Here is a 22,394-nt window from a genome sequence, read left to right as displayed (position 1 = left end):
TTTGTGTAAAATATATGTATATTTTGGCGATTTTGGTGTCTGTTTTTGTGGTTGCTATTTTTGTCATTGGAATCCCAGTATATTGTCTGAAAAATGAGGTAAATCGTGGCATTTTTTAGTTCGAGACTGTAAACATTCAACCCCAATACAACACGATCGACGCCGGCTATGTATCATCGGGCCTTAGCGTGGGTACATGGCATCAGTACCGTTTGTTTGTGGGTGAAGCAGCATGCAGTGCAGCAAGAGAGAGCTCCACAGTGACACCAAGCGAAACAAATGGAGTTTAATAATGCGTCATAAAATACATCTTGTACGATTACAGGTAATATCCTGCATTTGGAATTTGTATGTGGGCTAGCGCGGCTGTTTGGTACAATTTGATTTTTCTTCTTATCTGGTGTATTTTGATTACCTGCATATATGACTTAGGCCTACACTCTAGGAAGTGTGATTCACGTATTACTTATTTTGTTGCTTTTTGGTTCGGTGTGATTTTCAATTATTGCAGTGTGGACCTACGTGCAATAGGATGCACATATGCACCATTGTGGGCAATGACGTAATGACAAAGATTAATAGTTGAGCACCGTGTCGTGATCGCATCTGAGCGATCGGGTGGTCAGACTACCGGTACTGGGAAATTTACTATGGGATTTACATAGCATAGGGTTTACAGACTAGCACTTTATCCACCAGGCCAACTAGCTCACGAAATAAACTAAGTTACTTTGGTTAGATAATTTAATGTAGATGTCTGTCAATGTGCTTTCAAGTGCTGCCTAGGGTCTTCCCACTCAATTGATTGTTCCTCTATTTTGTTTTGTAATCTGCATTCTATCAGTTCTATAGTCAAGTATAGCGTGTGATATTCCATGTGCACAACTAACTTGAATATTTATAAGTCACTCACTTAATCTTGACGCGAGACAGCGCCGTCAGAACACAGAAAAACGCAGAAAGTCTCACGATGATTTTCGAAGCAATAAAAATCTGTCAGCACCAAGTCAAGCGTGTCGGCGAATTCAACATCGGAAGAAATTTCCGGAGTTACACGGGGTTGCTCAAACTAATACCTTCAATGAAATCAAATATTAAGGATGTTGAAGTTCCGTTGAAATGCTATTTAAAGTTTAAAGACTGGTGCTTTTAACAGTATTGAGGTAACGGTAAAATACTGATTAAACGTTTAACGACTGACGCTTTTTAATAGTACTGTTAAAAAGCGTCAGTCGTTAAACGTTTTATATAACATTCCGCCATGAATTCAATATTGTGCGTGATTGAAGATTAAGAAAATGTACCACGTAACCTAATTCGAAAACTACAATTCTGAGAACGTTACCCCCGCTTGAGTTTCGGGGGAACTAATGTTATAACTAGCCATAACAATAAATGCAAAGTCATTGCGAACCAGTCGGGATTTAATTTGGAATTCCATCTATAAAAACATCCCGCAAGGATACACATCATTACGTGCAGCAGTATTCAGTACGCATGCGGTATTTTGTAAGTTAATTAAGCAAGTTCCCACAAGAGCCGGTTGTCTGAATTTGTCGAAATTGTGGATTTTCAATGGTTTCAAAATAAGTCGAAACTTCCTCATTAATTCAAAAAACTTTATGATACTTCAGAAGTATTCGTACCAGGTTATGGTTGGGCCATAATTTCATTCGGATTTTCCTTGTTTTATTTCTATTACGAGCTTGGCGACTGTCAGTGTTAGCCAAGTGAATATCCCTCTGTCCAGAGGTTACAGTCCCTTTAAACAAATTGATGTAAAATAGGCGAACAAAATTAGTTACCTCAATATTGGTACTCATACTTCAGGAACGTCAATTTTAATGTTCGTTCGTAAATTTCCACTGAGGAAAGCTTTATTTTTAAATATTTAGAGGTAACAGATACGAAGCTGTATTTAGTAAGTATCAAACAGTTTTGTAATTTGCTAAAATTTTTGGAACATAAAATATATACTTGAATAAACCAAATCGCCAACATTTCAAGATTATTTACATTCACTCAGAAACAAATTTGGTTAACCCTTTTAATGCCTAAAAGAGTAAACTTTGAAATCCTCCATTATTTTTGTACTTGACCCTGACAACTTCAAACCCATATAACGTTCTAAATTTTTATTCAATTATCATCAATGATAATTCATTAGAAAGAATAGCTAGAGCACTTTCAATATATTAAAAAATTACAGACAGGATTTGATTAATTGTTGTAAATTTGAACGATTCTTGAACACATCTAAGAAATAAAAAATAGTTTGTTCGGTGAATGAATGCAGTTTTATTAAAATTCCGACCCAAGAAAAGCTTGACAGACAGACAAATAGAATAACTGAGAATTAAATGGCATCGGTTCAACATATAGGCTTCATGTTTGAATTCAGTGGAATTGATTGCGTGAAGTAAATAAGAGAACATGGTCACCGATTTATCGACTCGTCCCTTTTCAGTTTAATTTTAAATCTTTTTCCAATTATCAGGTGTACATACAACCGTCTAATATATCACAGTTCGAGCGGAGCCAAACAAAACGATTCTTAGTTTTCTAAGAATAATCGACTCCCTGTGCAGAGCCTTGTTCAGAGTCAGGATTTGAAAGACCTCAGGCTTTTACGCTAATTCTATCATTGTGACGTTGTAAATGCATTCAATAAATAAAAGTATCGGTAAATTAACCGTCTTATACAAGTGATAAGTAGTTACCCTATACACAAGTAATTCTAAATTTTTTTTTTGTTTATCGATCATTCAATGGACAGAGTTATAATTCATTTTCACAGATGGCTCCATTATACTCATAGGAAGGAGAAACATTAAAAATCCCTTGAAATTTATCTTCCGGGTTTTGATCGACACCTACAACAACAGTTGTCCGCGATGCAACGGAAGACGGATAAGTAGAAAGCCAAAACTCAGTTGGCAGAGAGATAGCTTGGTCCGTTGTTGACTGCAGCTGACTGTTCTGTTGAAATATAAAATATGTTAAGAAATATAACAAATGGCACTTTTGGAATATAGCTGAGTATGGTTAAACCTTGTCTTGTCGTGTGATCTGAAAAAGCGAAACAATCTTATTTGGTCTCCAGTAAGAAACTGAATGAAGCGTGACGTGATTATTTCGCTCAATCACATTCCAGTGATTACAGTTGGTGGATGTGAATTGAATGAAATAGACGCATAAATCAAATTATTTGGGATTCTCTGATTTAGTATCAGAGCTGTAAAGTTGAAGCGTTCCACTGGTGTTGGAATCAAATTGTTGAATTAGCTGGAACATTACATAAAAGAAGTTTTTGACAAAAATTGAAAAACGCTGGCAAATGAAGTTTTCAAATCCAATAAAGAAGTCAAATTTGATACCAGTTTGGAGTAGTCAGTGTTCTAAATGGCTTGATTTCAACTACTATCCTATGATAGAGCTATATGGGTTTAATCTCAAGATAAAATGTAATAGCCCACAGTATTGTAGAAATAATATCGCCCTCATTTTATGATGACTTCATGAATGGCCGCATAAGCAACATGATTCAGACTCGACCTACCTTGTAAGTCATTCCTGTTCGAAAAACAATGTATGTTTCCCCATCTGGAATCAGTGATCGTAAATAATCTTGAAGCAATTTGTAGTGTGTGACGTCATAAAAATTAGCTAGGTTGTTTTTGCAAATAGATTCAGCGACGCTTAATGAGACGTTGTTCACATCATTAAGGATCGCTCGAAAACATTTGGAATTATAAACAACGCCACATTCTGAAACAAAGACCACAGTTTGAAGTCAGATATTTATTAAACTATTATTGAGGACAATATTTATTTCTACGTTTTAATTAATAAGTTTATATATTTAATACAGAATAATTGTCTTTTGTAGTTTTCTACAATAATATGATCATGAGCCCTTTAGTAGTTTTGACCATACGTCATCTTATTTGCTTCAAGAAAGGTCACGTAAACTCCCTCAGAAATAAACTGAACGTTTTTCTGGGCAAATTACTAAGCCACTAAGCTATTGAACTATAATGTATGGAAAATATTATTTATTTTTTTTTAAAAAAATGTTGGTTAAAAACTTTTTTATCCACAACGACGAGATTGTTAGCGATGGATATATGGCCCGATCGCTAATTAAATGGCCTCCCTCATACAGGGCTATTGGGCTTCCATATAGACAGAAGGTTAAGAATAATCTATTGGATGTATGTCGCTATTTGAATGGCCTCCCTCATATAGGGCTATTTTATATCACGTCTAATTTTAATGGGCGTGGCCTAAACATTTCAGCACCCAATATAGGGCAGAGTAAAATATCCTCAAAATGGTGTCCATAGAGCGCTGTCTCACTTTATGCCCTTTGGTGCTGTCGTTTCGCTGCGGGCCTCGAAAAATCGGGGCCTGGTATAGTTTAGTACCACAGTCCACAAGTACTTACAGTGGGAGTAGCATAACTATTTTGGCATGTGTTATTCCGAACCGCCACCTGACTACGTCATTCAAAAAGGCAAGCCGAAGTATATTGACGTTTTCTCAAGGATTTCGTATTTTTAATGGCGTATTCTGCCCAATTTCTAAACCTAACTGAAATGTGGTTTTAACCTAACAAGATCGAAGAGAACATTCAAAGCTTAAACAACTTTTTCATTGACTATATAGAAATTGATGCACTTGCCTAGACCATAACATTCAGAAGAGTTCAAAGTTGTTATGTTGTCTAACTCTACATTCCCGGATGCCTCAAGCTCGAGTTGGAACTGTATGAAATAAAAAAAAAAAGATTGAAGTTTTAGCAGGGCTGCAAGTCTAGAGTGGAAGTCGAGAGTGCTTTCATTGAAAAGTCGGAATTGAACTTTCTAACCACGAAGGCAGCAACCTTGCTTCCGGATTTCTGAATGTGATAATTGTAAACGAATTTCCAACAGATCGCGAATGCATTACGTTTACTAATCATTTTCAACAGGCATGCAATTATGGTCACAAAATTTTGGTTTCCGTTGTTTGACTCAAAGTAGGGTAATTAGAATCAGAATTTTTTGTCAATTTCGAGACAGTCCTTGAATGGATTCTCATTGAGTCAAAAGATATTTATTTAAGGTTTATACATGCGTAGAGGAAAGTTGATAAAAGTCTAATATGTGTTCCCAATTTGTAAAGGAATTCTAGAGAAACTCCAATTATGCAAAGAAATGATTACAACCCTCTGCACGCTGATCAAACAAGACTAAGCCCTACCAATTTCAACCAAACGCCCATGTAAGATGAAATCCCCGTAGTACGTGTACCAGGTTGGCTTAGGCCAATATTTTATTCCCATATTTTTTTATTTTAGTTCTATTACGAGTTCGGGAACTGTCTATGTTAGCCAAGTGATATACCCTCTTTCCATAGGTTTACTTTACACAACATTGGGTAAAATAGGCGAACAAAATTACTTGACTCCATATTGATACAGATACGCCCGGAGCGCCAAAACGTTTGCATAGTATGTGATGGGATTCACATCCAAAGCAACTCTGATTTAAAAAGATTCTCAATAACAAATGTGTTGCAAACCTCGATATCTGCAGAGTTTATTTTCGTTAAAATGAATTTCTCGATCTTCCAGGTAGTCGAGGCAGAAAACGACCGGATTGCTTTCCTAAAAATTAAAAAAACACATCATTGCTGTATTCACATAGACTTACAAAATAAATCAAATTTTGCTATATTCTGCTTTCTCCAGGAACCTCATTTATATGGAATCAATTATTTAGATCTTCCTCCGAGCGCATCAACTTTAATTGCCCCATGTCTCCCCACCAATCAGTACTTACTAATGTGGAATGCACCGCTATAGTTATTTATAGTTTCAGCAGCTCCTCACATTACAGTGGTTGCCAGTAATTCTGTTTACAGATGATCCTCAAAGATAATTTTTTTTTAAAACAATTTAAAAAAGGGGCGTGCAATCTTTAATACAGAGGGCCATATACAAATAACTGAGTGAAGCCGCGGGCTGAAACTTTATTCAACACAGGCTTTGCGAGACAACATGAGTTGTTCACGGGCATAGATCATATATTGCAGGGGTGTCCAACACGTCGATCGCGATCGACCGGTCGATCGCCACGTCTCGAGTAGTCGATCGCGTCTGATGTTAAGTGAATTCAATAACATTCCCCCAAATAATGAACCTTAAACCAGTTTCATGCAGCGCCTGTTGTAACTTTTAAAACGCCGTCAAAGTTTGGGAATGAATTTGCCGATTATCGTTTTCAACACTTATGACTAAAAATTCGACAGGCCTCAGATCTGATTCTAATGAATCTTGAACAAATGATGAAAATTTACTCCCGGTACAATCACATAATCAAATTAAATTAAAAATACAAATTTTCGTGGCGATTTTAGAATTCGCCCTCAGAGCCGAGCTTATTGGCAGCGGTGGAATGTTTTTATATATACGCATGTATCTGCAAATTCAGTACTCGTTCGTTTTTGTGTATGTACTTATTATCGATCAGTCGATCGCGAGCTATTTGGAAGAATTTAGTCGATCGCGGTCGAAAGCAGGTTGGCCACCCCTGATATAATGGACCCAGGTATAGGTTTTGCCACGCAAAGGGATTGGAATCACTGGCACGTATCAGATTAAACTAAATTAAAAATTGGTTTCGCGTGCCGCAAATTAGTCAAAACTGGCACTATTTCGCATGTCGCACAATTTTTTTGTGGGTCGCATTTTTACCGCAGCATGGCGACAGGTTGCAAACCCCTAAAACACTGAATTTCAAATTTCCTTATTGGTTCATAAAAATAATAATTTTTCACTGTACATTGACAAAGCATTCTCTGGAGTGAAAGCGGCAAATAGTATGGTAAAAAATTAAATGCAGTGTTAGTTACTCACATTTCAGTTCCATTGTAAGCCTTGACCACAAGTTCTCCATCAGATGTCCCTTTTATGTCGACACTCATGCATAGTTCATCATTGCCAGCCCAAGCCTTGGGTAAGGATCTGATTGTACCATTACCAGCAAGAACATAACCTAGGATGAAAAACGGAAGTAAATCAGACTCATCTGTAAGAGTTTCATATAGAAACAATACCTGTAACTTCATTATTTCTGTATTCTCTCTGAAATGTCCCATTAACTCTCGTATAGCCGCATGTAGGGTTGGTTGAAGACTCAAAATCACATGTAAGATCGACTGAAAAACGCAAAAGAAAATTTTTAGAGTCCGAGCCTCGTATTCTGGCGTAAACCGAATATTATTTTATTCTGAACAGGGCTGGGAAGTCGGATGAAATTCACAATTGACAATGTCAGACTTTCAATGGTGACAATGCATGGAGTGGATTTAAGAGCAATCTTCTTTAAAGTAAGAGTCTGATTAAAAGTTGGCTCAATTCTTAAGATAGGATTTTCAATAGGCGCTTCTGAAGTATGCATACCAAGATGGCGGACACCGAAACGTAGTATGTGTACCAGGTTAGGGTTAGTTAGTAGGGTCAAATTATGCGCCATAATTTAATGTACAAATACCACGGGAGTCACTTGGCTAGTCTCCTAGTAACTCGTAATAGAACTAAAATAAGGAAAAATGGAAATAAATTATGGCCTAACCCCAACCTGGTACACATACTACGTCCCGGTGTCCGCCATATTGGTATTTTAGGGCAAAGGCCAAAAATTCTGCCCACATAGACTGGCGGGCCATAAGATTGTGACGTAAAAAGTTACATTTTATGAACAATGTCTACAGCGTTACAAAAGCAAAAGTGGAGCACAAAAGCCTCTTGTCAAAACTAAAATAAATAGCAATCTCAACAAATTCCTTGACCTATTTCATCAAAATTTGGTTTTATTTTGGTTGTGGCAGCATCAGATGGGTCAGATTAAATTATCCAACGGACCGGATTTGGTTCGCAAGTCGGGTGATCGTATGCACGTTTTGACGAACGTCCGTGTATTCTAAATTCTCTTATTACATTACTATGATTTTTAGATGGCGTAGTGAGATTATCAATAGTCATATATGGGTTAGGAATGACTGGCTAACTAATACCATACGGACATGGACTGGTGAGCAAACGGGAGGCAAAGGTTTGCCATATGAATAAGCCATCATTTGCTTTCCCTGAATTAATGTGTAAACCCTATCCTTCATTTGGCAAAAAATATCACCAACCGGAAGTGAACGATAAACAACATGAGAAACGATGTTTTTGAGTCTTGTATAGTTCCATATCACATATATATCTTGTATATTCCATATCACAACACATACGAAAATGGTTATGTCACGCTTACTGGAATTACTTGTGGTACTATACTATACATATATAACTATACCAAACCCAGATTTCTCGAGTCCGCGGCAAAACGGCAACGCCAAAAATCATGAAGCCGGGCAACCCCCAGACTATGGACGCCATCTTGAGGCAATTTTGCTCTGTCATATATTAAGACGTCTTGCGGAGAGACCACACCAACCTGTACTCTGTTCGACTTTTGTAGTTTGTGGGCGAAAAGTAGAGAGAAAGGCTTCCTTAGATGACCACGGGGATGTAGCAGGTAAGGTTGAGATACGGGCCGAAGAAGTTTTCTTGTCTTTGTATCCTGTGTTAAAAAACTTTATATCACGACTTATAATTTTGAGATACTGAATTATGGCAATGTGGATATATTTCAATTTTTTCCAAATTAACGTATTCGCAAAACAGCCGTATCATTAACTTTGACTGAACAGGACTATTGTAATATATATTCTAGTGCATGCGATACCAAAAGACATAGATTTTTCTTACCCTGGGGAGTGGTCGTTTCCTTGACACCTACAACAGAGGGCGTAGTCGTTTCCTTGACACCTACAACAGAGGGCGTAGTCGTTTCCTTGTCACCTACAACAGAGGGCGTGGTCGTATTTTTGACACCTACAACAGAAGGCGTCAGTGAGTTTGTCTCTGATTCTTCCATCGTCTTTTTCAATTGATGGAGGTTACTTTCCATTCCGTCTAGTTTTGTCGTTAAAGCTGCGAAACATAAACGAAAATAGAATTTAAATTGAGTCTCCAGTTTTACAGTCCATATTCAGTAAATTTTTGTAAGAAGATATGTACTCATCTCTCTCTCTCTGATTAAAAATAGGAATATGATATAGATATTGTTAAACTATACGTTATGATGTGATTGTTGAAAATAGCGCCATAAAAATATAAAATATTTCATATTTTATAAAAATATTTTATGTTTTTCTAATAAAACGATTATTTGAGGGCATGTTTGTTACCAGATCGTTTGACAAATATAAGAAAATTGCAAACGTATTTGGAAGGAAATTATATTGTGGACACGAACCTTCCAAAGCCTTCTCTTCTTCTTTTGTGCACTGTCCCGTCTGAAATAGAACAAGAGAGAAACGTTCAAACGTATGGTCATGAAAGCTGCACATCGCTAAAATATTGCTTTAGCTGAGTAGGTTTTCCCTGTGAAAAAGTGTTCCCGTGGATTAAAGTGTAAACGTAAAATCTGGGATGAGGTATCGATTAAAGTAAGTTTCAAACCTTCAGAACTTATAGATGGAAGAAAATGCTAAAAAGTTCAATTTAATCATTTTTATTTCCAGATTTAAAAAAAAAACAGTTTTATTTTTATAAATGATACCAACAGTAAGGAACTATTACTAAGGGTCGCACCGTAACGTTTCTCCAAGTAGGTTTCCCGTCGCAAACCATAGGCATCCAGCATTTCTCACCTGTTGAAAGAAAATTAGAAATCGAGGAATAGAAATAGGTTTAAAACAGATAAACCAAAATTAAGGTACTTTTTTCATAACGAGACTAATTCAGTACCTATTTACCTATGGCGCACATTCTCTCATTCCATATTTAATTTTATAGTGCTGCGCACGTATTGCGAACGAACTATTTTCCTCGATGATGATTGGTCGAATCGAATTTGTAATATTACGCCCGCCTTTGGGGAACCTGATAATGTTTGGCGTTACTGCAAGCATGGGCTAATAAAATCTGATTTAATACCCGCGATTCAGTTTCGAGAATCTGATAATCGTATCAATTTTTTCTGTCGAGCAATAAACTCAGGAATAAACAATAAACTCAAAGTACTCAAAGTGTTAACGAACGGATACGTTATTAGCTGCAATATTTCAGACGGGACGCAATCTTGTTGATTCGGCATTGCTTATTCATTTTACAACACCCTGGTTGAGGTGGTGGGTATGAAATTGAACCCGACATTCTACCCCGCGATGCCAGAATATCCGAATAAAAAGCTTCAACAATGGGCCACCACGCCGATAATTTACGATCAAATTTTCTCTTCTGAACATAATGATTACAGTTTATATTACGATACCAAAATTTTAGGTTCAAAAACTAAAACATTCCGTTGCTCTCATCAGAGAGTTTAAAAGCCAAAGCGTTGTATCGTATATATATATATATATTATAATGATGGAACGGCCATTTAGCACAATCTACGGTACGTGAGCGGCGACACATTGAATACGAACAATCATCATTTATTTTTATATCTATGGCGGCCTCCGCTTTGGGAGTTTAAACGAAGTTTGAGTTAGTATTTCTTTCTTAGTTCTTAGTTCAAATTTTAACGTGAAATCGAGGTTTGCCATATTTTCACACCGCCATACTGGCCCTTTCCATGCCGGATTAAATAAATATTCCGCTTGATGCAAATAAATAATCCGAGGAGCGAAAAACGAGTATTTCTTCTCGCGCAAAAAACAAAACCAATGCAAGCAAGTAAAGCATGCACGGTTATACTGACCTTTAACCAATGGAAATGCCTCGATAAACATAAGAAGAATGTATTGAATAGGAATCCTCATTTTGAATCCAAAATTTTCTCAAAATTGCTCCGATGAAAGTCGATTCCCGAACAGATTGGGTTAGAATGAAGCTTCAATCTATTCGCGTCGGAATATATCCTTTGTAAGCTCACTCACTACTCTAAAGCGGAAAGAGAAGTTGTTTTCTCTCTCTCTTGTAAGATACGTGTTGCGTCACAAAAAAAGTGAGTTTGGTAAATGCCTCTCTTTCTATCTTTATGAAACGATGACGGCGATGTCACTAACACGCCCGTAAGAGTAATACCTGGTTGAATTTGTTGGCAATAGCCAGGGTTATGTTAGTTTGAAACGGCAGAGGTTTCAAACGTTCATTTCCTGAAATTCAATGGGTCATAAAAGTTAAAAACAAGTTAAACAGGTTAAAATATTTTTAATATCGAATTCTAATATTTGAATCAAAAATATCAACTGCACTGAATATATTAGTCAAGGACCTGATTTCGATATCAACTTAAGCACTTTCCAGATTTCTCTGAAAACTGAGACAACACACATGATAATGCAACATAAGACCGCTGTTCAAGTACATGTAACACCTATCAGCCTGGGCTCTGATGACATTTTTAATTGAAGTACTTTCTACAGTTTTCTCAAAACCTAGATAATACACATACATGCTCATGAAAATAACGTGATTCAGGGACAAAAACACGCTGAACTTTCCTTTTTCAAAGTCGGTGATTACTTGACCAAGTGATTTATACCGAAGTCGGGACTTGCGTCGTAGTTAATTGCGTCCGAGTTATTTCATTCAGATAACTCGAGTCAATCCAGGTCATTGATATTCATTCATTAAAGACTCCACAATGCTGCTACTTTCACGTTGCAATATTTGACAAAAACCTTACTGTTAAAATATATTTCGGGGTTATTCACCGCTTTTAGATGGGAGTGCAGGGAAATAACTGTCGCTAGTGATACTTGCACAAATGCCGTTATTTTTGGGCCACGTTTCAAACGAATTTTAAATTTTAATATAATAAAACATGTTCAATTAGTATAAAGTTACAATACATTTCAGTCAATGTCTTGGATATCAATGCCAGTGGATTGCAAGCCATTCGGGGGAGGGATGCTATTTGGAGCGTGATATTTGGTTTAATTCGTTGGAAATGGTTGTAATGTGCAAAATATGATGCCAGGGTTATGCTAGTTTGAAACGACAAATGTTTCAAACGTTCATTTCCTGAAATCCAGCAGAAACATCCATTTCTCACAGTTGAATCAGTAACTTTAGTTTTGTTATGCAACATGACCCCTGCTCATGTCCAATTGCTGAGACTGTTTTCTGCATAGCAATTTTGTTTGAAGTTTGTGTAACATTATATGAAGCAAGTTGAACATTTAATAATCATTTAAAAACCTGGTTATGATATTAATCAAAACGCTTTCCAGATTTTTCACTTTCTGAGATAATACACATACATACTCATGAAAATATTTTGCTTCAGGGACAAACAGCACGCATATTTTAGCTCTGTTTGAAATTCCAATCGAAATTCTCAGTGTATATATCTCTGAAAACACATGCACAAATAAAAATAAGTACTTCCGAAGTATGTGAACCAAGATGGCGGACTTCGGAACGTGGTATGTGTATCAAGCTTGTGTTAGGCCATAATTTTATTCCAATTTTCCTTATTTTAGTTTTATCACGAGCTCGGGGACTAGTCGAGTGACTCCCGTAGTTATTGTACACGAGATTAGCGACTAACCCTAACCAGGTACACATACTACGTTCCGGTGTCCGCCATCTTAGTAAACATATTTCGGGATTACCTAAAAATGCGTAGAATTACCATGATTCAGAGATAAAACACGCTGAACTTTCCTTTTTTTTTAAGTCCTTAATCACTTGACCAAGTCAGGACTTTCAGTCGAAATAGCAACGATTTTAAACCCCAGAGCTAAATATTAGTTCAGCTGGTGTCTTACGACTCAATACAATATTGCGCGCTGTGTTGTTCATATTTTGTCCTAACAGTTAACAGAGCTTGGGAAATTATTCATTTTGCCCGTGAGTGAGTTTTGTGAATTGATTGAAATCTTTTTAGGTGACGCAATGCGAAATTTCAGGTGTCAAAGTGATGGGTTTAAAATATCAAATATTATGAATATTGAGTTGATTTGGATAAATGATTCGTCTTGGACGTCAGAATAAGTTGCCCGATGGGAAGAAGCCAGGCAAGAATGATACTCAGAAGAAGCACTTTCCAGTTGTGGCGGAAATCCTCAAACCTCAAGTCCAAGTCAAGTCAATCCTTGTGCCGAGTCTTATCGGAGGTTATTTGCGTCCGAGTTATTTCATTCAGATAACTCGAGTCAATCCACGTCATTGATATTCATTCATTAGAGACTCCACAGTGCTGCTACTTTCACGTTGCAATATTTGACAAAAACCTTACTGTTAAAATATATTTCGGTGGGAGGGTTTTTCACCGCTTTTAGATGGGAGTGCAGGGAAATAACTGTCGCTAGTGATACTTGCACAAATGCCGTTATTTTCAGGCCACGTTTCAAACGAATTTTAAATTTTATTACAATAAAACATGTTCAATTAGTATAAAGTTACAATACATTTCAGTCAATGTCTTGGATGTCAATGCCAGTGGATTGCAAGCCATTCGGGGAGGGATGATATTTGGAGCGTAATATTTGGTTTAATTCGTTGGAAATGGTTATAATGTGCAAAATATGATGCCAGGGTTATGCTAGTTTGAAACGACAAATGTTTCAAACGTTCATTTCCTGAAATCCAGCAGAAACACATCCATTTCTCACAGTTGAATCAGTAACTTTAGTTTTGTTATGCAACGTGACCCCTGCCCATGTCCAATTGCTGAGACTGTTTTCTGCATAGCAATTTCGTTTGAAGTTTGTGTAACATTATATGAAGCAAGTTGAACATTTAATAATTATTTAAAAACCTGGTTATAATATTAATCAAAACACTTTCCAGATTTTTTACTTTCTGAGATAATACATATACATACTCATGAAAATATTTTGCTTCAGGGACAAACAGCACGCATATTTTAGCTCTGTTTGAAATTCCAATGGAAATTTTTAGTGTATATATCTCTAAAAACACATGCACAAATAAAAATAAGTACTTCCGAAGTATGTGAACCAAATTGACGGACTTCGGAACGTGGTATGTGTATCAAGTTAGTGTTAGGCCATCATTTTATTCCAATTTTTCTTGTTTTAGTTTTATCACGAGCTCGGGGACTAGTCGAGTGACTCCCGTAGTTATTGTACACGAGATTAGCGACTAACCCTAACCAGGTACACATACTACGCTCCGGTGTCCGCCATCTTGGGAAACCTATTTCGGGATTACCTAAAAATGCGTAGAATTACCATGATTCAGAGACAAAACACGCTGAACTTTCCTTTTTTTGAAGTCGGTAATCACTTGACCAAGTCAGGACTTCAGTCGAAATAGCAACGATTTTAAACCCCAGAGCTAAAAATTAGTTCAGCTAGCGTCTTACGACTCAATAAAATATTCCGTGCTATATTGTTCAGATTTTGTCCTAACAGTTAACAGAGCTTGGGAAAATATTCATTTTGCCCGTGAGTGAGTTTTTGTAAATTGATTAAAATCTTTTTAGGTGACGCAATGCGAAATTTCAGGTGTCAAAGTGATGGGTTTAAAATATTAAATATTATGAATATTGAGTTGATTTGGATAAATGATTCGTCTTGGACGTCAGAATAAGTTGCCCGATGGGAAGAAGCCAGGCAAGAATGATACTCAGAAGAAGCACTTTTCAGTTGTGGCGGAGATCCTCAAACCTCAAGTCCAAGTCAGGTCAACCATTGTGCCGAGTCTTATCGGTGGTTATTTGCGTCCGAGTTATTTCATTCAGGTAACTCGAGTCAATCCAGGTCATTGATAAATTGTCATTCTAGCCTTCACGGCGCTGATAATTCATGTTGCAATATTTGACAAAAGCTTTACTCTTAAAATTATTTCAGCGGAAGAGTTATTCACCGCTTTTAGAGGGAGTGTGTAAGGAAATCAATGTTTCTAGTGATACATGCACAGTTACTGTTAGTTTCAGCCCACGTTTCAAACGAATTTTATTTCTTATTATAATAAAACATGTCCAACTGGTAGAAAGTTAACAATACCATTCAGTCAATGTCTTGGATGTCAATGACAGTGGATATCAAGCCTTTCGGTGGAGCGGTAATATTTGAAGAGTAATATTTCGTTGAATTCGTTGGCAATGGTTAGCATGTGTAAACTCTGATGCCCGGGTTTTACTAGTTTCAATGGGCAAAATATTCAAACGCTCATTTCCTGATATCAAGCAGGTCAAAAAAAATTGAAAACAAGTTGAACAGGTTAAAATACTATATATATCGATTACTCACAGTTGAATCAGGAATATCAAATATTATTGTTGTGTTATGCAACGTGGCCTTTCCCTGCTCATGTCAAATCGCTGAGATCAAAGTACTTTTACAGTTCTCTTTAAACTACGATAATACACATAGAAACTCATGATATATTGTGATTCAAGGACAACTAGCACGATGAGAGTTCCCACATGTACAACTACTATGGGCGAGATTTCAAATACTATATTATATATAAATTATACAATAAAATTTATAAAAATGAAATCCATACTTTTCGAGTTTTCGTAGATAAAACAAGCAACCCAGTGTTGGGTCGCCACCCAAAGATTTGGAGGCAGTGATCTAGAGTGTCGCGATTACCCGCTTGAAAACCACCTTTATATTTAAACCCAATATTTATACATCGATATGTTGGCTAAGCAGTATTGTGTGCTTCTCACCAGTTATTCATGTATTACTATAATTTTTTATATGACCACAGATTAGGCCTATTAGATGTAGGGCTGACCATTTTGAATCTAATCGTAAATAAATCAAATCGGACTATCATGGTACTTGTAGTCGACATATGTAACGATTTTTTTGTGTTAAAAGTCAGACACATTTTATTATTGTAAGTGTTGTAGAAGATTTACTCCAAACAAACATCAAAATTGCTCGAGCAGATGTTATTTAAGATTTTAGATATTTCAGATGCCATGCGCACGCAGAACTTACACTCAATCTCAATCATGATCGGAGAATCTTCAACCCACTAAAATACTAAAAGCCTTCAGCCGGGATTCTGGAACCTGGATGAAATGAGGTATGGGGTTGCTGAATAACCGTGTGATGACTAGGAGTATCTTTCTTCCAAGACTTTACCGAGCCTCTCTATGCCAAAATTGTGTGAGATTCACAAGAAAGTTCAGTTTACGTATTGGTCTGACTTGGCATGCAGCAACCTTGGTGTCCAGGCAAGGGACACCCATTCATCGGACTTGAACGTGATGTTACACAGACCTTGCCTAATAGGAGATCCCTTGATCAAGTGATTTGAGGGGCCGAAGTTGTGCAACGTTCGTGAAGGTCGTTGAACGTGGACAACGTAGGAATTTCCTTTGATGTTGTTGCGTCTACTGACTCTCCATGAAAAATCTCCATTCCTTTAAACGCTTGCAACCTTCGGCGACGCATCCACAGGCCGGAAAGAGTGGCGTCGGCGTCACAAATAAAGCTCCAAAAGCGCGCGTGTTAGATGTTGCTCCAGCAGACATTCTGGTTTGCACCGGCGCCGAGAGGCAAGTGTGTCCTGGCAGACATAGCAAAAAACTTGAAGAAGCCAAGTTATAAAGAATGACTACCAAAAGAAGCTATAGAACCTATTTTACTATGTTATTATTATAGTGGCTGATTGTAGAAAAAAAAAAGCTAAAGGGACTATACTATGCTAGTTATCAAGGTAGTAAAATATAAGACTAAAACTGAGGACTATTAAGTTAACAAAAAAAAACAAAGCGTTAACGTTTATATTTAACAAACTATAGCGGAAACGCCAGGGTTGGCAGGCTGAAGGGTTGGGTGGAGGATGGGAAGGCTGAGAGTCGCAAATATCAAAATCGGGTATAGACTTTGCAACACAAAGGAATTAAAAATTACTTGAACGTACTGGGTTAAACTAAATTTAAAAAAATTAGTCCGCGGGCCAGTCAAAATTGGCATTTTTGCGGGGTGCGCCATTTTTTTTGCGAGCCGCATTAGGCCCGCGGGTCGCACACCCCTGTTTTAGTGAATATACCATTTGTATTTACAAGAAGTGATTTTATCATCTTAGAGCCAATAATCAAGGTGCGCTACTGCTGAAGCGTCCAGCCGTTTGCGCAATCAAGTATACTTTCATGCTCTAAGGCAGGGGTGTCCAACCTTCAATACAAGAGTGCCAAATAGAAATAAATGAGTGAAACCGCGAGTCGCACCTTCATTCAACATAGACTTCCTAGTAGTTGCAGACACAAAAATTTTAGTTATTGTGTTATGATATGCATTTTCGCATCGCACAAGCCAGCTGTTAAGACATTGTAACATAGGAATAGATATTAAATTGGACTCAGGTCATAGCCTTTGGAATGACGCGAGAAGATTGGAAATACTCGCATGTCTCATATTAAATTCAATTAAAAACTTGTTTCGCGGACCGCACATCATTCAAAATTGGCATTTCTACGCGAGCCTCACAATTTATTTTTGTCCCACAATAGTATAGCTTTTTTATCACAAAATCTGTAACAAATAATGGAATAAACTACACTTTGAAAAATAAATTTTGTATGAGGGGCCAGGCCATGAAACTGTAGTGTAGGACCTAACGTATACTATGTTTACTTTTTAGCTATTCTTATTGACTTTGTACTTATGAACTATACGTTTATCTGTACTGATTTTGAAGCAATAAGAGTGTATGTTTTTTTAACGCGGCTTAATAATTACCTAATGGCATGTAATCTGAGTTACAAAACAAATTGTTGGTCGTACACGAAACGTTAATCACGCAACAGAAACTTTAGGTTTCAATGGACGACGTGTGATTATTATCCAATAGGAAGGGTCTACCAGTTGTGAGCTGTCTACTATTTTGTTTTGCAACACTGTAAATAAGAGGTGTGCAAACTGTAGAATAAGGGGCCAGATACAAATAACTGGGTAAAACCGTAGGCCGCATTTTTATTCAACATAGTCTTCCTAGTAGTTGTAGCTACCAAAATTTTGATTTTTGATCTTATGATCTTATTTTTGATCTGCGTAATTCGCTCCGCACAAGCTCAGGTATATGCAACGCAAAAGGGTTGGAATTACTGCGACGTACCAAATCAGAGGTGACGAACCTGCGGCGCGCACATCATTTAAAATTGACATTTCTCGGCAGACCGCACAATTTTTTCTTGCAAGAAGCATTTGGCCCGCGGGCCGCAGGTTGCACACCCCCTCCTGTAAGTAACAAACTAGACTCGTCTTGTGTGATGGCTGCGTTCTCAAGCCAAGCACCTTGTAACGGAGGTTACGCTATATTTTACGTAAGATTGTATCTTTTCGGTAGGATTCGTTCATAGATAATCTGAAAATTATTGTTACCATCTTGAACATGTGAAAATAACGTATTCACAAAATAGGTAACCAAATTTTGAATCATGTACAACAATGTAAATTTCCTATGATTATTTTATGTCTATTCTTATTGGCCTTGTTCTTCCTAAATTGTATAACTTCTTTCTTTTGGAAAGATTTTCATTCAGTGCACAGAAAAAAAAAAATTTTACGTTTTGGGGACAGACTTTTCATTTCACTCACTAACTGCCTTTCAACAACAAATTCATCCAGTTTATTGATCGATGTAATAGTATTTCAAAAATCTTGGTTACTCTCTATAATACAACAAAATGCACAGTTTAGAGAAGTGGTTCCCAGACGATGGGGCGCGCCCAACAAGGAAAACGTAGACAATTTTTGAGGAGGCGTGAAGCTAATTTGAAAACAAAAATATTTGTTAGATTTACACTTGCGCGTTACTTTGGATATTTATGTTTCTTTATATTGAATACTTACGTTCCATCCACGTATTTTCAACGTGTTTTTTAATGAAACATAATTTCGCCTCACTGTCGGTTACCTGTAACCTATTGTTTGCTATTTTCTTTTAATTTGGGCCGCGATACTTAACAAATTCTAAATAACGAGCAGGGCTCAAAAAGTTTGGGAACCACTGGTTTAGAATGTAGCTGTTTAGTGAGGGAGTGAGACGCTTCCAAGTTATAGCTGTATGCTCTCTCCACATAGATACCCAAGTGCGAAAAGACTCGTCAGGCATGTGTCTTTTCGCGTTCCATTCGAGCTGTCTTTCGCAAACCAATCAAGGCGAAATGTGCGTGATAATTATTTTGTTGTTGTTTGTTTGTTTTACAGATTATTACATTAGCACTATATATTTGCTAATATTAGCATGTCATCGCTTGATCCAGATGTGGTTAGGGTAAGTTTCGTTACAGCAGAGGTGTGCAACCGTTAATACAAGAGGGACAGATACAAATAACTGGGCGAAACCGCGGGCCGCACCTCCATTTAACATTTATTTTCAGTCGTTGCGTCAAAACACTTTTGGTTATTGATATCAAGACATGCGTTGTTCGCTTCGCACAATCTAGCTATTACGGCATTGCAACGTCATAGCCATAGATAATTGCACTCGGGATTGGAATTACTCGCACGTACCAGATTAAATTGAATTAAAACTCGTTTAGCGGGCCGCATATCATTCAAAATTGACACTTATAAGCGGGCCGCACAATTTTTCGTGTGGGCCGCAGGTTGCACACCCCTGATATACAGTTTGGAATGATGAAATGCCTCTACTACGTGTACCATGACCTGAAGACTCTAATACCGGAAGTAGGCTATATAAACCGAGGTAAAAGATATGTCTTTGATGGTTCAATATCATCAGCTAAGTAAATAAATATATAGTTCATGTAAATTTTTCTAAATTTAGAATATCATCCTGTATAGACTCTCATATCAGACATAGTTTATTGATTATTCGAAATTTACTAAATGTAGTCTATAACTGACTGAAATGTTTAGGAAATTTATAAAATTCTGAATCCGTAAGTGGTACGAATAAGTCTGGTTCTGCAGTAAAAACTCGTTTTGCTTAAATAACGTTAGGTAAATACCAACTGACATACTGATTGTTTTCTTTGCAGATCGGAAGAGGAGTATGGAAACGTGCCAGAACAGCAAGAGATAATGTCAAAATTATGTAAAGCAGATAGAGACCACAAGGGTTGTGCCGCCGAATATTTCTCCTATGCCCTGCCCCCTACCTTTTTAGTCGATGAAGTAGTTTGAATACCAGATCATAAACCGGTTAACTTTTATGGGAGTAGAGTTTCATCAGTTCTAGGTTCCGTGATTACTCAGCCCTGACAACAATAAACTTGGCGTCAATCATCTTGTATCACCCAAAATACGTCATTGTCATTCTACTCATTGACATTCACGAAAGATAAAATCACTAAAGTGTCACTAAATTAATTTTTTTTAAACTTTTTTCGAAAAACAATTCAGATCATTTACCATTCTCATGACTTTTTAATCTATAATAGAACCGTTTTGAATCCTTCAAGTTAAAATCACTGGAGCGTGAGAAGTGTAAAGCAAAATTTTTTTTTTTCAATAAAAATGAGTTAATACCAATATTTCCAATTATGCCTATGCCATTTGATTCCTAATAAAACCTCTGCAACAAGCCAAAATCACTGGACCATGACTGGGTAGGGGAGGGAAAAATTCCTTTTAAACATAATTTGAAAAACTGAACATTCCGATTTAATTTATATCGTAATTTGTCCCGTCTGAGGCATTCAATATTTAATCTGTTGGAGAATTGATGAATGCATTGCCCGAAAAATCGTAAGAGGCATGGCTTTTCACAAATTTTCTCGCCACAGATGACGAGTGGTACTGCCCCCGTCGCCAAAAGTACTTAAAAAAATTCCCAGTTGTTGATCAAATGCTATCCCGCCTAGGAAACAGCGCTTAATGGCCCCTAAACCGTAAAATCACAAAAGTGTGACTTGATTGACGGCTTGATCTCCAACAGATCACAAAACAAAAAACACATGAAGCTTGTTTTCATCGAACTCGAATAGATTTGGTTGGCTGGTTAAGGTGGAAACATAAAACGACTCTCATAAATAGTAGAATCGCTGTGGACAAATGGTATAAACGACTACATTAGACCATCTTAATATTTTAGAGATCGCAAAAATTTAATATTATGAGATGCATATATATTTATATATCAGTGGCGGCGCGTGGTCATTTTGACAACCGGGGCAAGCTACTGCGGGACCAAGTCACCCCCATCTACGGGGACAGGATGAGCGCTGTAAGTTCTCCCATCATTTTATGAGCATAAAAACCATTCCATCGGTAATAACCAATCGGCAAAAGCGACAATTTTTAACGATAAGAAAGTGTCTTTAAAACCGGTCCAAGCCAAGGGATTAATAAATATAGACATAGTTTATTTTGAAACCTCTTTCAAAAGGAAAGGCAATATTTACCCAGATAAATACAATGACATAGTAACAGAAACTTCGGGAGAGCAGACAAAACCTAAAATAAGGTTTAAAACGTTACTATGAAGAAAGGAAAGTTAATGCAAAGATAAGGACATGCGTCGCTCACTCATAGATATATATGCTGCTAGACTTCTACTGCTTGAACATATATGCAACACGCCCCGGTTTCTTGGAAGCAAAATGCTCAATAGCGCGCTGATTAAAGTCATGCATCCCAGAAATAACGTCTCTGTGAATGGATAAAACAGCCAAGGAATTTAATCTATCTTGCTTCATTGTGTTTCTTAGATACGTTTTAATACGCTTCAGCGTGCTGAATGTTCGCTCTGCGTCGGTGGAAGAAATAGGCGTCGTCAAAATGATGTCCAGAAATTTTGCAGACGCCGCAAAGGTAGTTACTAGAATGTTATCTATGAGGAACCCACAGAGCGCGCAAGTTGATGTGATGTTCAAAAAAGTTTGATTGGTGTATATACATCGCAATTCATTTTCCAATTTACCCACGTTTATCATGGGGTAAAATTTGGAGACAGTAGCCAACAAATGGATGGGAAATTGACATGCAAATTTTGAAATATTTTTGGGGTTCATCAAAGAGAACGCGGCAAGGTGTTCAGTGCGCAGACGATTGCCTATCTGATTCACCAGAATGTCACAGCATTCCTTTGCAGACAAAATCAAACGCTGCGTTGTTTGCCCGCGGCGTAAAGAAGCACTCCATGTGTCGTCGTATTTTATTGTTTCCCGGATACGAGATACAGCATCGCAGAAATCTGAAATACACGACTGCGCAGACGCTCCATCCATTAGCCTTGACTGCAATGCGCCGTATAATACATCCACGTGATAGAATATTGTGGAGAAAAAAGCGAGAAAAAATGAAAACTCACCATCTTCTAGCAGACGCTTTAGACCTGCCGCCTCCCTCACAGAGCGTTCGTCCCAAACCGGAGAGCTCTGAATGCCATTGAAACACTCAATGAGCTCAGGCCTAATTTCGGACACGCCCTGCACCAC

The 22,394-nt window shown here is 37.3% G+C and overlaps 1 protein-coding gene and 1 long non-coding RNA gene across 2 annotated transcripts; both read right to left on the bottom strand.

Moving 5' to 3' along the window:
* Positions 1–2,314: 2,314 nt before the first annotated feature.
* LOC144429581 (uncharacterized) lies at positions 2,315–3,742 on the bottom strand. Its single transcript, XR_013478877.1, has 2 exons — positions 3,560–3,742; positions 2,315–2,979 (listed from the first exon to the last, which is right to left on the bottom strand). It is a non-coding gene; the product is annotated as an uncharacterized LOC144429581 (long non-coding RNA).
* Positions 3,743–4,640: 898 nt separating this feature from the next.
* LOC120348018 (uncharacterized) lies at positions 4,641–10,915 on the bottom strand. The gene is made up of 9 exons (XM_078117997.1): positions 10,806–10,915; positions 9,692–9,750; positions 9,354–9,393; positions 8,804–9,028; positions 8,490–8,615; positions 7,102–7,203; positions 6,902–7,040; positions 5,566–5,650; positions 4,641–4,766 (listed from the first exon to the last, which is right to left on the bottom strand). Exons 1-9 carry the CDS (start codon positions 10,864–10,866, stop codon positions 4,641–4,643), a joined length of 963 nt encoding a protein of 320 aa, XP_077974123.1. The 5' UTR covers positions 10,867–10,915.
* Between the last annotated feature and the right edge of the window lie 11,479 nt (positions 10,916–22,394).

Source organism: Styela clava, chromosome 11, assembly GCF_964204865.1.
Source record: "Styela clava chromosome 11, kaStyClav1.hap1.2, whole genome shotgun sequence".
NCBI classification, from domain to species: domain Eukaryota; kingdom Metazoa; phylum Chordata; class Ascidiacea; order Stolidobranchia; family Styelidae; genus Styela; species Styela clava.
This window is presented reverse-complemented; position numbering and strand designations above follow the sequence as displayed.

Bases quoted from the DNA above. Each gene is read 5' to 3' on its own strand.
- LOC120348018 (XM_078117997.1), bottom strand. From the start codon at position 10,866: ATGAGGATTCCTATTCAATACATTCTTCTTATGTTTATCGAGGCATTT. The intron at 9,751-10,805 runs GTCAGTATAACC...TTCTTTCAACAG, and splicing joins GGCATTTCCATTGGTTAAAG to GTGAGAAATGCTGGATGCCT. The intron at 5,651-6,901 runs GTGAGTAACTAA...TTTAATTTTTAG, and splicing joins GCTTACAATGGAACTGAAAT to GAAAGCAATCCGGTCGTTTT.